The sequence below is a fragment of the Seriola aureovittata genome, chromosome 17, assembly GCF_021018895.1.
Source record: "Seriola aureovittata isolate HTS-2021-v1 ecotype China chromosome 17, ASM2101889v1, whole genome shotgun sequence".
Taxonomy (NCBI): Eukaryota; Metazoa; Chordata; class Actinopteri; order Carangiformes; family Carangidae; genus Seriola; species Seriola aureovittata.
In genome coordinates, this window is record NC_079380.1 from 13,311,782 (window position 1) to 13,327,633 (window position 15,852).

A 15,852-nucleotide genomic window follows, 5' to 3' on the forward strand; every position below is an offset into this window, starting at 1 on the left:
AAATTTCATATTGCATAACAAACTAGATTACAGAGGGGGGGAAAAAAACAACAGCATCCCATTACTAGCCACAGAGATGCAGGGACTAATCAGAATATGCTGCTGTTCTTTGTTGCAAATGCAGACAATATGCGGACCCTGCTACAGAGCGACATCCCCCATGTTATAGAGAGATGTTTGAGTTGTGTTATGAATTATTGCTGGTGTGGGTAAGTGTCACAGAAAGGCCAGTGACCAGCTCCTTGACTGGTTTGTTCTGATTACAACCAGCTTGTTCCTGGAGGATGCAGGGAGCTTAAAAAAGCAACTAGCCTATACAGTTGCCTACCATTAATAACAAAGACATACTGTATGTGTGTATCACTTCAATTAAAATTCTGTGACATGCCTCTAAAATAACTTGGTGTGCACTTTTGTTATTGTTGTTGTTGCACTTTCTTTCAGGGTTACAGTACACTACAGAAACCTTCCCTCATCTTAAACAGTAATATAATCAAGCCATATTCCTAATTCACAAATTGTATAATAAAACATACACTCAATGCAGCAGCAAGTACAGAGACGAACCGTTTTATCTGACTTTCTGTTTTATATTCCTATATCGCCCTCTTGTGGTGCAAACTTGAAATCACATCTCATGTACGTTCCACAGGTGGCTATGAGTTATCACTTGCACTTTAGCTATGTTTCCCCACATTATATGAGTAAAGTTCTGTCTCACAGAACCAGATTATAATCTAATATGTCTTAATGTCGCTTACACTAACCAAAAGAGCCAATTAGGTAATTTCTCGGCTTATCGTTCGGTTAAATCAATGGACAACACATATTATTCTTATAATAATCGAAGTTTACCACGCTCTCCTAAAATTTAATAAATTAATTAATACAATTAAATTTATATATATATATACCGTATATAGCTCGTATCATCATGAGTGTGCACAAAAATAACAATAAAATATTCATACCACAAAAGATTGCCATACAACAGAAAGTAAGAGTGCCTCACAGCTTCCTCTAAATACATCATTTTTGCTATGCAATATAAGCATCTTATTTTGGGGTTTTGAACACACTGTCTACACCCATTAGCCTAATTATTTCAAGACAAAATATCCATGGAATAAAATGTCAAAATATCCTGAGAGGGTGGAACAGTAGTAGGTATGACATAATCGTGTAAAGCCTCCGTGAGGATTTAATTTAGTAGAAGGCTTAAGTTCTAAAGGCAATAATTCGACCATAACATTGTTTGTTAAGATGCAGCAAATTTTCAGCACCACGGAGAGCGTCCTGTGGCCTCCACCGCCCTCAGAGTTATCAGGGACAGTTCGACTATAGTAGCCTATGCAGGTCATATACAGCTGGCTAATTGTCAACAGATAACTTGAGGTCACGTGGTGCTGCTTATGTTTCGCCACTTAAAGTTCCCTCAGTAAACCCGTTAACACCAGACTTTGAGGACTACAGTAAGTTTATAATGTGAACACAAAGGCTGAGTCTCTTCTTAAAAGGCGCCTACGAGTTTTGCGCAGAGCAAAGTGTGTCCGGATTGTTTTTGCGCTCAAGGTGGAGTTTTCTGCCACATCACATCCAACCAACTGCTGCCGCCACATCGCTCAGAGCTGAGGCTGTTGTCCTGACAGGAGCTAGCCGACAGGAGCAGGAAGCGGCTTCACCACAGCGGAAGCAACAGCGTTTTGCATTTCGGGACAATTTCTCTTGTAGGCTACTTTGAGCAGAGAGGTGTCGAGGAACATGCGTCCAACGCGCAGGTGATAACATTTACCAATTTAACTTCGTCGCTGCTGCAACTTTTCAGTTCTATCTCGCACAGGTTTTGGTGATTTCTTTTTTTTTGTGTGTGTGTGTGTGTCTGTCTGTCTTTTTGCGGTTTGCCCCAGCTGAGATTCACAAGAGATAGTTTGGAAATCTTGAGAAATGTCTCGTAAGAAGGCTGCCAAAGGCAAAGCCGCAACCAGCAGCCCGTCTGCAGGCAGCCCCACCGGGAAAGGGACCGGGAAAACTGCGAGGAGCAGCCCGGGCATTGTTCAGATGAACGGCGTGGTTCATCCCAGCAGACCGTCCATCAGCAATAGCAGCGAGTTTTATGACATCGCATTCAAGGTAAGACGAGAACGAACTGCAACTCAGGTACAGGTGGGCTTTATTTGACCATTGCAGACGGAAACATATCACGAAGGGCGCGGTACAAACTAGTGAACGGGGGCATAGAGGTCACTATAAACTAACCACAGTGTAAATAATCTGACTGATGATATCATATGGACACTTTGGCTTTTGTTTCCCAGCGGGACGAGTAGTTAGAGATGACAAAACACACACAGTGAACCTGTTTGTGGTCCACTTCGTTCCCTTCCACTGCTCTTCCGCTTTACAACCACCTTTATTCATTAAACAACAGCAGAGCCCCCTGACACCAGCTGTGTCAATAGGGTCGATCGATAACCTGGAAAGGTGCACGCCGCCCTGCGACAAGCCAACAAACAAATCATTTGCTCGCGCCCGTGCAACTGGTTGAAAGCGTGTCTGTGTCAGCGGCACAGGTCAGTGGGTTCTGCGTTTACACTGAGTAAGTGTGTTAGTGTGCTTTGCCGAGCCACAGTGTGAGCACTTGTGTGAGTCGAGAACTGTCACTTCACCACAACACAAACACAGATTCACGCCCACAGATCCTTCAGTTGTGTGTACTCCCAGCATAGCTTCAAGGGACTCGTGCCACCTACTCCATGTTTTTTTTTTTTTTAAAGCAGCTGTTTGATGCAAGTGCACTCATGGCTTTGTGTTGCTCTTTCTTTTTTGCACAACAATTGAACTGATTGTTCTGTCCATGCCACTTCACTCTGTGAGCAGTACATATTCTTGTTTAATTATTTGTTGTTGGATGCAAGGACTGCCATTTCTGCAGCACACACCATCCTCGCTGCCAATACATTAACAATTGCAAGACAGAAAGTCACAGTCTCCAGTTTCCATTTGGGCTCAGCAACCCATACACTGTCTACGCTGACCTTTCTTTCCTTAAATATTTATCATACACCTCCTGTTCTTATGTTTAATTAAGCAATCTGACAAGTATCAAACAGTTTGAGTCAGAATTTCAATAATAATTCCTTTAAATTTCTTGCAAGCCCAGATCAAAAATCCCACTGTAGCTCTCAGAAGACTTTTTTTTTTTTTTTTGCAGCTTCACAGAATTTGACCTGTATTGTATCCCTGTTTGTGTAGTGCATGTCATGTGTAGCCCATTGTGCCATATTTCATCTTATACTGTTTTCTCTGTAATATCATTATTGTTGATTTGAGGAAATTGATTGCATTTTATTTAGAAAAACCTCAGGGCAGGGAAAGGCCAGGTGCCTGCTCCTGCACGCTGCTGCAAACATTGAGATAATGCAGAGCTGTGTAAAGGGGAGGGCATGAGAGACGACAAGACAAAGGAAGAATAACAGATGTAGAAACAGGGAGCAGAGAGAAACAGAGGTTGAGATCCGCGGACGTATTACCCGTTGCCACAATTTTGTACCTGCTACTATACATCGCTTCATTCTGCCTCCTCTGTCTTTCATCTCCTCTCTGCTTCTTCCTCTCTAATCCCAAGAGGCACTTTTGATTTCCATGGTGTAGGGCCCACAGTCCCTCAGCTAACCTGATAACGGTGATCACATCATGTGCAAGAGAAATGCACTGACTGTCTGTTCAGCTGGAATGAAACAAAACAAGTGTCTGTACACACACATGCACGGATGTGCAAACACAGACACACACATATGGACAGGATCTACGGACATCCACCGGTGGCCATAATGAGCAGTCACACACTCATTCACATACACCCTCTTCACTGGCCAAGAACCAGAATACCGGGACTGATTTAGCTGAGTGATTCAAATGTTCTGAGGACAAACAATCAGACACTGATATAAAATTAAACACATGAACATCAGCTCCCTCTTCTTCATGCTCCTACATGCGCTTTCTTTTATTTATTCATTTTCTCTCTGCTAATTATTTCACACCTACCCCCATCGACCAGTCAGTCAGGCTGAAGATTTAACCCTTACACCTGTGATTTCTCCCTCTTGGTTTTCTGAACAGGTGATGCTGGTTGGAGACTCTGGTGTGGGGAAAACCTGTCTACTGGTCCGTTTTAAAGACGGCGCCTTCCTGGCTGGCAGCTTCATCTCCACTGTCGGCATTGACTTTAGGGTGAGTTTAAATCAATGCTCAACAAACATGCTCAAACACAGACCCCCCCCCCCCCCCCCCCCCCGGGCTGTAAGTACTAGTGGGATTTTTTCTTAAGCTCTTCAGTGTCTTTTTATTCTCCAGAGCTTTAAGTATTTCCTGTGTTAGAAGTTTCACAAGATAGGATATTGATTTCTTAAATTAGTTTGACATGCTTTAGTTTTTTTGGCTCCCTGGGTGATCACAGTGTCTCTCATGTGCCACTTTTGTGGTTCCACATGGGCAGCAGGAAAAAAAAAACTATGTCCAACTTCTCTAATGATCACACTCACGTGTGTCTGTGGCAGGCAGGCAGGCATACAGACAGACAGACACACAGACAGGCGGTCACACAGGCGACCACTAAGGCAGGGAAAAGAGAAAGTTGCCCCCTTCCAGCTCTATAGTGACCTCAAGTGCAGGGTCAGCTCAGGCCTTATCTGTGCTGTTTCATCTGGTAGCCAGTTGTTTCCTCTTACTCATTGTCAGTTTGAAATAAGTTAAATCCCCTTACACTCACTGGCACATGTACATGCAAGAATACACAGACACACAAACACCATTGCACAGTAGTTAATGTATTTTTTCATGTATCTTATCAGATATATTTTACAATATACGCAGTATGATCTAATATGAGAGTCCTGCCGAAAACTCTGCTTTTGTGTTTAAAAAAGGTTTCAAAGTATCTTTTTTTTTTTTTTCAAATATAATTTATTCTCAAAACCTTGGGCCCACAGTACCCACAATGCAACTCATCCGCCAACAGTTCGGTCAGAGATTCAGGTGTGCTGAGCTCATAGCAGTTAATGTCGCTAGCCTCAAGCAGACATGAGGAGTGGGCTACAGAGGTCTGGCAAGCTCACATCTTTGTAGCTTCACACCTCCAGATTTTTTTTTTTTTTTTTCATTTTCAAACTTGTTGTTTTCAGATCCAACCAAGTCTTGTGTGACATCACTTGAGGCAATGTATCAGACTTTGCACATTTCCCTCTGGAGCCACAAAAGGCTTTACGCAACTTTTTTTTTCAGATACGCAGTAGCCCTTCCCAACACCTGTAGACAGACTCTGATGTGTAAAATCTGTGCAGTACTCTGTGGTTCTGTTGTATCCTGTGTTTAAGTCTTATTGGGTTTTTTTTTGTTTTGTTTGACTTTCAGAAATCTCAGTAGTTTATGTTGATGAGTGTAGTCAAACTTAATCTACGGTGTTAACAGAGATGATGCGGCGTGCACGGATCCAGTCACTCACTGAAAGGATGTATTCTACTGCTCCTCCACCAATCTTTATTAGGACAATGCAAACTCTACATGCAAGTTTACCTTGACTTGTTTCTCCACACATCATGATAAATTTACTTATTTTTAAAAGCTTTTTAAAGTTCCAAAGTTGACACTATTACATAAAGCATAAGTGCAACATTAGATCCTTTATACCCATGAGAGACAAACTCGCATGAGCTGCCACTGTGTGTTTAACTAAAGTATCCAACCATTCTATAGCTGTGTGTGTGTGGGTTGGAAGAGTTTGTGGGTGGATGAGCGGTTGATTTATTTACTTATGTAACATCTCTTATAACAGAGTGTCTGTAGCTCTAACGTACATTTAGGCCTATCTAACCAAAGCAGAGACCTTCATCAGCTATCTCTGTCCGCTGCATTTGCTACTAATGGAGACGAAAGTACAAAACTCATAAAGTTTAGTGCTTAGTCGGCTCTTCTCTCATATTGACTTATTATTTAATTGCAGTGTGGCACAGAGCTGTGTGACATGAATAATTTCATTATCATCCTCAAGGCTCCCGTTCTCTCCTGCATGGTTTCTTGTTAAACGGTTCAGTTTTGGTACAAGTGAAATAGACCTCCCCAAATCCATGAAGATCCTTCTTTAGTCATACTGTAGATGATCTGTTAATTAGAAGAGTAAATGGCTCTTTTTTTTCCCATATTAATATTTCAATTTTTTATTTTACATTTTGCAATACAGTCTACACAAGGAACCAAATCACCACAATCACACTCTCACAAACAAATTTGATACAGTCAATGAATACATACATGTAAAGTTACCCTTTTTATGCAACTGCACAAATGGCATAAATAGTATGTTTGTTTGAGAAGTTGCGAGATCAGGCTTTTTTGAGTAGGAAAACATGAAGGTCCTTGGTGTTTGTCTTCCCATGGAAGATCCACAGAGACACAGATAGATGGGGAGTAATCGTTATTTTTAGGAAAGACAGTTTTGATCCCTTTTAGTTGGTGGGAAAGAAAGGCAATTTGCTTCGTACGGGGATTTGATCCGGTTCCCACTTCAAAGCTGCAGCGAGATGCTCTGTTTTCTTCCCCCTCTTGTTTATTGTAGTCTCATCTCATTTAAACCTCAGCATGTTCTCAGGATTACAGAGCTGCACTGGAGCCTTGTTAGGCTTAAAATACAGGGAGTCAGAACTATGATTGCATTTGAGTTATAAAAATCTCACTGTAAAGTGCGTTAAATTCACAGACAAAGACGGACAAGAATGTAATCATATTAATTCCATGTAGCTTGGTAGAATATATTTTTCATTGATTTTCATTTACAGATAATTACTGCCAAGCACTAATAGGAAACAGAACTGATTCTATACAGGTTTATGGTAAATCTACATAGGCTAAATCAGGTTAACTGGATATGATTTCATCTTGATCACTCTTTAGTGAAGCATACATTAAAGCGCTGCTTAATGTTCAATTAATGTGTGTTTCTTATCATAATAATATGTCTACTTCTCTGGCTCATTCATGCAAGAAAATGAAAATAGATGAAGCAGTGTTGTGTTTTTATTTAAGTGAGTTTACAGAAACTTTATTGCATAAGGTGTTGTTAAAACATGTAACTGAAATGAATAGTTTCAAAGCGATTTCACATCAGTCCCTCTGAAGCCAGAAAAGGCTTCATATATATCCTTGCAGCAGTGCAGCCTGGGAGCTGTGAGCAGACTTTGATGTGTAAAATCAGTGGAGTTCTTCTTTAAGGTCAATTCACATAGCAATACAACCTTTCTCATTTTATTAGATACCCTTTCTACCCTTTCAGGTTTTTCCCTTATACCAGGTATGGCTTAAGAAAATCAGAGAATACAGTGCAGTTGCATGATGCAGCATGTCCAGATCATCTGTTGCCATGGTAATACAGGTCCTAACTGATGGGCAGGTGACTGGGATTGACCGGAGAGCAGGGCTTGTCTTTGTGTGCGATTGTGTGGCTCATGAAGTCCTGAGCTTGCAAGACTGAGAGCGCTGGTTTTTTCTTCTTTGCTTCAATCAGGAGGTCATAAGCAGAAGGTAATAGGCATCAGCCAGGTGTAAATGACTCCTGCTGCTCAGACATGTTTTTTTTCTGCTTTCTGAGTGAAAAGGACCTCTGATGTGGTCTTCACCCTCTAGCTTGCTGTTTAATGTGTATTTGAAATACAGTTTTGCAACACGCATCTCACACAAATCTCATGACATTTTCTATTCTACTTTCTCCGTCTCTATTTGCACTTAAACGAACACATCTAATCACCTTGTGCCACGTGTAGGTCTTCATGCTCGAAGGGATACAGTTTCTCGCCATGTCTATGGAAACTCTAGTCTCTTTTATAAAATAAATCAGAAGTATCTCTGCAGGACTTTCTGAAGGGAAATCAGCATTTACCTGTTAAAAGACTCTAAGCTTGTCCTTTATATCACGGCCAGGCTCTGCAGGGCACAGATTCATTTTTCAGATAAAAACTCAAACAGAATGAGAAAACTGCACAGTTACTCCTTTTTTCTTAGACTTACTTGCTTAATTTAATTGGACACATTAGCCATTAAACTCATCAAAATATGAGAAGCAATCTAAGTTAAAAGTGAATTAAACATTTATATCTATAAAAACCAATCAAAACATCAAAACTATTCCACAGTTGCCAAATAAAGAAAGACATACAGAGCACATATTCAAGCCTTGTGTTGCCACCAGACAGTAGTTAGACACAGTAATTTTACATTCATTACTTTTCCCATTAGTCTGAGACCAAGATGGAAGCTGTAATGCCCTTCTTTGCTGGGTCTAGGATAATTATTAAGAAGCATAGTGCTATTCAGTATTTTTTCTTCTGACCAAAACGATGCATTAGTCATTCTCTCAATACTTTCCAACTCCCCCACCCTGTCTGTGACCCATGCCCACTGATTCATACTGAATAAATACTAGGAAGAAATCCTTTATACTGTAAATTGTTAAAAATTTCATTTTTTTAAAAGCGAATACGTTTTTGAAAACATCAAGGTATTGTAGTTCTTAGCAAACATTACTCACACGGGCATGAATATTGCTTTTGTTGTGGACTATTTTCAGCTGTGGATTAATACACATTTGGTACTCTAATGAGTATTTACAGCATCAGGATGTGTGAGTGAAACACAAAAATAAGGAAAATATGTAGAATAATTGATTATATGTATATTATATATAGTAATTGTTAATGAAGATGTCACCCAGTGTGGCTCATTTATATGTCCTTGATAGTTTTTGGACTTGAATGAAGATCTATGGCTCAGAGAAATAAGCTATGTCAGGCTTTGGATACACAAGCAGTACTTGGTGGGATCTGCTGGTTTTGGACTTTTGATGGCATTTTTTTGGCAGAAACAAAATCTCGCCACACTTGTCCTTTTTATGGAATATATGTGCTGTAGGCCCTATGTGTGTGCTATACTTTACTATAGACAGCTTTGTCACGTCTACACCTTCCACAGGTGGGCAAACAACACAGTAATCTCCATGGTGGGAGCTGTCCTTGGTGCTGAACATGTCCTCCAGACTGGGGTTCCACAAAATGTGTGTATAGTGTATGAGGCTACCAAGTCTACCTATTCGTAACCAAACTCTTATAATATTTGACATGACATCCAGTCTGTCTCAGTCTGCTGCAATTACACACTGATGTCCCTGTATCAGTTTCCCATACTGTAATTGTTCCCATCCATCATACTTTAAATTTGCTTCATTTTTCTTTCCCCTGGCATGCTCTTTTGCATTTGGCATATTCTCACTAAAAATAATGTGTGTTGTATTGTTTATTCTTTTAAATGTTGTAGCCTGAGGGCAAACCATTTTTCTCGCTTTCAACTAAACCCCACAGTTAGACATACCTGCAGGGAAGTCAGTGAATGTATCTCTAGCTACAAACATGATGAGTCCCCCGAATGTTACTCACTAAAAGACAATACTGTCAGCTTGTGGAAGGATTCTGCCTCCATCACTGCAATCAAAATGTCTTAAAGCTCAAAAAACTAATTCCATGAGAGTCAAAAAGAGAACCATTATCAGGGAAAGAAAGAAGGGGAAGAAGTCATTTCAGGGAGAAGGAGGAAAGCAAAGATGCTCAGAGGGGAGCCAATTAACAGTTTTACTCCAACAACCTTCCTCTCCCTTCCAACATGGTGAAAAAACAACCTTTCCTCATCTTTTCCTCCTCACAATCTACCTCACCTCATGACACCAGAGAGAAGTAATCCTTCAGTCTCCATGGATGACGTAAATGCAGTGGTGGGGAGAAGGGCAGCACTTCTCACCTCTGCTGAGAGACACGGGAGCTGCACCCAGCTGTCAGTTATGTCTACTGCGCCCAGAGTGACAGACCTCTTATGCAACCACCTCCCTGCACCCTAAAACAACGTTGCTCGTTAGACTTAGTGCCTGTGAGGGTGAAACATCAAACTTTTTAGTCTCAAGGCATGACAGTGTCAGTCTGTTGGTTGGTCGATCCACCACTGTGATCCAGACTCAAATATCTCAACAACTGCTGGATGGACTCTGGTGGTGCCTTGACCTTTCTTCTAGTGCCTCCAGTACACCAAAGTTTTCACTTGTAAAATATTTCAGCATTTACATGATGTTTTGGGCACAAAATTTGGAACAGACATTCAGGTTCCCAGAGGGTGTATCCTGAGGACTTTGTTGATTCCCCTGATTTTTCCTCTACCGTCACCATGAGGTTGACATTGTTTTTTTTTAGTCAAACGTTGTGACACCCTCTCTGAGATGCATGACAAGCCTTGACCTCAGGGACAGTTCCTCCCCTGCTTCCGCCTGATTTGTGACTTAAGTAACTTAACGCATATTAACATGTGATGTGCAGCACAATGTTTAAAATTTCCCAATGAGGTAATCACAAACAATTAGTCTCCTGAGGATATAGAAATATTATTATTATTATATGTTACGTTCTGGGAATGAAGTCAGTTCCCACGGGCCAACTTGCAGCACAGAGGAGATGAATCATCACAGCACTGTCTCCCTTCTCCAATGATTTACTTAGTGTACTCTGTCTAGGAGTGGTCCATAAAATGCCCCCGACAGGTTTAAGAGACATGGATCACACCTGGCATACTAATTCATATCACCCTGTTTGTAGTGTGTATTTTACACAAGACCTTTATCTTAATGATTAACCTTTGCGGTGCTACATCAGGGAAGGCGTTGTTGTGAGATACAGCTACAATGGATGGACTTGCGTTTATCACTGAGTAATAGGTGACAGGAGAGAACCTGAAAACCTGCAACTGTGCTTCGTATATCAGTTTCAGGCTGGGTTGAGGTGTGTTATTTTTCACAATGCTTGGATTGCCATTGAGTTTAGCACAGACATTTAAGATCCTCAGAGGAGGAATCCTAGTAACTTTGGTGATCCCTGGCTTTTCCAAAATGGTATTTGAACAAGTACTTTCAAATTAATAAAATCAATGTAAGAATGCTAATTTGCCAATATTAGCATGCCGACATGCTAAAGTCAGACAGTGAATATGGTAAACATTATACTGCACCTCTTGAAGCCGAACTGCGCCTCAGAGATGGTGTTTTGTTTTTTTCTTAATATCTAATAATGAAATGGTTAATACCTTGATTAAAACCAAAATAATGAAGGGAGATAGACCAAATGAAGAGAAGAATAAAAGTACAGAAAGCCACTGAATATAGAATAATTTCAGTAAGATTTAGTACAAAATAATCTGAAATGTCCATTTATTCTTATTCTTATCCTTCTCATTTGTCTAGACTTGTTCTGTAAGACCCTCCTTCACCAGGAAGGTCACCCTTCATGTTTCCATTTACACCATTGACACTCTGACCCATGTGTGTCACAAGTCGGGCCAGAGGTTTCACACCTCGTTGATGAAGTTGGGCTATGAGTAAAATCAAGTTTGAATTTTAAAGCACAGAAGAAGCGAGTTTCACACATAGGAGACAGTCCCATTGATTCCGATTTCACTTCCCTCTGATGTTATTTTTGGGCGTACTTAGTATGTATGTGGGGGTGGGGGCTATGAATCAGGCAACAGCAAAAATTTCACTCAACCTTTGAGGCGTCTGATTTTAAGATAACTTGAAGGGGGGATGCATGTCGGCACTCAACTCCTGCATTGGAGAATTTTGCAGCTATTAGTTTGAAAGATGGATTAAAAATAAATGTACAGATGTTGGACCTTCACCCTCTGTCACCCTGGGGTAACACAACATGGGAAATATGCTCACTCTCATCCTAATTAACCAGGTTCAAAGCCAAATAATGCTGATCAGAGGATTTGCTTTTACAACCAAGAAGGGATCTGCTCTGACTGCACTTATTTAGTGTTTTGTATAATAATGAGAAACAAATCTCCATTTCTTTTTCTACATTATATCAGTTACAGAAACATTATAATTGCATATGTGTCTAATACCTGCCCAATCAATCAGATGTAAATCTTTTATTCTAAAAACCACAGTCGGAGACCATTACAAGCTTACAACAATAACACATCTGCTGCATGTCTTTGAAAATATAATGAGGAGAGGAAGGGGTTCAGAATATCCCTGCATATTTCAGGCTATGATGATGAACCCAGTCACGTTAAAGGAAAGTAACAGGCTTTTTCTGTGTATCTCATTTACTTGGATCCTTTGCCACAGTGGAGACAGGCAATAGACTCCCTTGTCTAATGATATTGGAGTCTCTGTGAATTTTGCATTTGGTCCAACAGTGGCTCTGCAGTTATTAGACTCTAGTAATTCAACCTACAGTATTTATAGCCCAACCGATATATAAGCAGGGCTGCTATTAATGCCAGATTTTAGCTCATCACAGCTAGATAATAGGACTGCAACTACTATTTTCATAATCAGTTAATTGCCTTGTCTATAAAATGAAAAACCTCCATCACATTCTCTCAGAGTCCTATGTTGTTGTTGTTGTTTATCGTTAAAAGTTATAGTTATATAGTTAAAGACGGCAGTCATAAAATTTCCTGCTCTGCACATATCTTTGTCACGACTCTTTAATAACCAAGTTTAAAGGAGCCCAGTAAAAAAATTTTATGTAATGTGTTTTATATCTACTGTATGGATAAAATAGGTCAATATTGATCAATATCAATATTGGTATCAACCTCAAAAATCCAGGGTTGGCATGGCTTTAATACCCAGTTCACATTTTCCTTTTTACACAATTTCCTTCAGAAAACCTACAAAAGAAGTGATGCATTCAATGTTCCAAAAGGCAACAAACAACCATGTTCGCTGCCATGTCTCCATATTGCTCGGAGATTGCTGATGTCCTTTGTCATACCACCGGAAATTGAAGCCGTAAATATTGACTTCCTTCCTGACCTATGACCCCCATAATGCCGAGCCAATCATCCTACCTAGGACCTGTAATTCATCATGAAGGTTGTATTTTATTGGGTCTGGTCAACCTCCAGTAAACAGTGCTTCACGGTTGCACTGGAGGACTGTGCCCTCATCATATGGTCAATAGCACTGATAACAGCTTAGTAGGTAAATGACCTGAAAACGTGTTGGCTAGTCAATTCATGGATCTCAGCTGAGCCCACAGTGGGACAAGGAAGAGGAAAAGACGTTATTTCTTTTTGAACATCTTGTTTGTGTTAAATCATGAAGTGACATACCGGTGTGGTTTCCATTCAGTGACACATTCAGTGGTAACAAATAGTGATAAATACACACACACATGCACATACAGTATACAGTATACAATCTCACACTGATAACAATGCTCAACAGATGTGACAACTGTTTATGGACCAGGGGAGATATGGGTCCGCAGCTCTTGTTACAGTATGTGTCTATTTCCTGCTGGTAACTGAACTGACGTGTTCATGTGTGGAATAGAGCTGCAATGAGTCAGTTAATCAATGATGATGATAAAGAGAAGATCTGTAACTATTTTCATTCACTGTGTAGTAATTTTTTAAAGGAAAATGACAAAAAACTGATTGTTCCAGGTTCACAAATTACATAATAGTGAATTGCAGTGGTGGAAAGTACATTTACTCAAGTATGGTACTTAAATAGCTTTGCTTTACTTAAGTATTTTCATTTCATACTAGTTAAAACTCAGATGTACTTTTTAAACACCTACCACATAGTTATTAGTTACTTTGTTGATTACGATTTTACACTAAAACATGACGATTAGTTCATAGAAAATATTATAAATTGTTAGAGTAAACTATCCAACAGTATAAAATGGTTATAATTGGCTCAGCTCTGACCAGCTACAACATTAGAATGACCTAATCCAAGATTATAATATATAGTAATATAACACTGGCAGAGGTGAATTCTGCATATTAAGAACTTTTACTTTTATGATCTCTGCCACTCTTTTCTGATTTACCATAGACCAGATGATTAATCAATTCATCAAGAATGAATTAATAAAAGTAATTGTTAGTTGCAGCCCTGTTGTGGAACTCACCAAATATGACTCTCACACACACACACACACACACACACACACACACACACACACACACACACACACACACACAGTATGCACATACATACACAGACACCCTCATGCAGGCTGAACCATCATCCTATCCAACATTGACTCATGATCAAGTCCATCCTCAGCGAAGGCACTCTGAAATAAATTAAATGAGGACAAGCGTGATATGAATCATTTTCCGTTTACTTTCATCTTTGACTGGAAAAGATTCAACATGTATGTGTGTGTGTGTGTGTGTGTGTGTGTGTGTGTGTGTGTGTATGTATGTGTGTATTTGTGTGTGTTAGTGTATACATTATACACCCACAAACACTCAATGTAGATTGCTTTTGACTTCTGTTTCAAGTGCACAAACATCATAGCTGAGACTTTTTAGAACACATTATCATAAATACACTGCATTTTGAAGGGTCTGTGTAATGGTTGAAAATCTTTGTTCAGAGGAACATGAGGTCATCCTCTTCAGACAGCATGTTTCTGAGAGCCTGACTCATGCAACAAGTGGATATTAGTCATCACGCAATTACCGCCACTCAGTTGGAGACAAAAAGTAGATGCACTTTGGTACGAGTGGATTTACATACTTACTTACTTATTTGCTTTTTCCTATTTTGCCGCCCAGTGGGTGATTTTCATCTTGTGCAAAAACACAGTAGTGCAGCTTTTTTAAATTCAATTCAATGCAATTCAATTTTGTTTACATATCTCACATGTAAGACGCTTGGGATAAAAACTTCTACCAAATGAGTACATGTAAATGTATAGCAGCAAATCATAAGATACATCATCTCAAAGCTCTTTAGAGAGTAAGGTCACGACCTTACAATATTATAGAAAGAAATCCGACAGTTCCTATCATGACCAAGCACTTGGCAACAATTGAGAGGGAAAACTCCCATTTAACAGTGAAGAAACCCCCAACAGATCTGGACTCAGGGTTGAATTGACATTGTAGATCAGCAGGAGTCAGGCTGATGACAGACGCAACGTGGTCAAGCTTGTTGATTTGACAAGTTGAAGGACGCTCCTGGAGTTGTGTGTTTTGAGTCCCTCCCACCAGTCCCATCCAGTGATCCAGCACTTTGTTTCCGTTGCAGAGGGTTTAGGGCTGATATTTTAGGGGCTTAAAGAACTGAACCTCTTAAATTCAGTAAATAATTCATGTTAACTCATGATGTAAACACTGCATGATAACTTCAAAACTAATACAGGAGTAAGGCTGCATCAGAACATCTGACCCTTAGCACTGAGCACCCTCACTGAACAGCAGAAAAAAGTGATTTCACTTTATTTAAATTGCAATATACAAGATCAGGAAATCAAGCTAGTGCTTCTTCACCTGCAAGTCGGCCATAATGACGTCTTCCAGAAACTAATACCAGCTTGAAGCCTAGTAGAACAGAAGTGTGTTCATTGATTGACAGCTGTTCATTGAGTCCCTTTGACAGCACCTCGTTACATCCATGTTTTGGAGCATATTTCAATTAAAGATATTAGATTTTTTTTTTTTTTTAAAGTTACATACTGCAGCTTTAAGTATTTAAATTTGCTTTTAAGAAGGATTTGAAAAATTAAAACTCACAGAAATCATGCTATGGGTCTGGAAGTGTCTGTTATGCTCATTCTAGAGAGCAAGTAATGAAAGGAGATGGAAAATGCGACAGCAGGGAGACAGGCAGGTCTGGCATGTGAGATGATGATGATGATGATAACGGACCCACTCACAAAAATCAAGCTGCTGCTCTGTCATTGTGGAAGTCACTGACAGTCCATCTCCTCAATCATAATGGTCTTTATT

General features: G+C 39.9%; 1 protein-coding gene across 2 annotated transcripts in view; it reads left to right on the forward strand.

Annotated features, from left to right (window-relative positions):
- Nucleotides 1-1,358: 1,358 nt before the first annotated feature.
- The window catches only part of LOC130185005 (ras-related protein Rab-26-like), a 53,663-nt gene continuing 39,169 nt past the window's right edge, over nucleotides 1,359-15,852 (forward strand). Inside the window, exons 1-3 of one of the 2 annotated variants that reach the window (XM_056401175.1) lie at nucleotides 1,361-1,778; nucleotides 1,908-2,130; nucleotides 4,123-4,233. In XM_056401175.1, coding sequence (XP_056257150.1) covers nucleotides 1,945-2,130; nucleotides 4,123-4,233 — 297 coding nt within the window. In that variant the 5' untranslated portion in view covers nucleotides 1,361-1,778; nucleotides 1,908-1,944. Of the gene's footprint in view, nucleotides 2,131-4,122; nucleotides 4,234-15,852 lie in introns of both variants that reach the window. The other variant, XM_056401176.1, reaches the window with a different exon arrangement.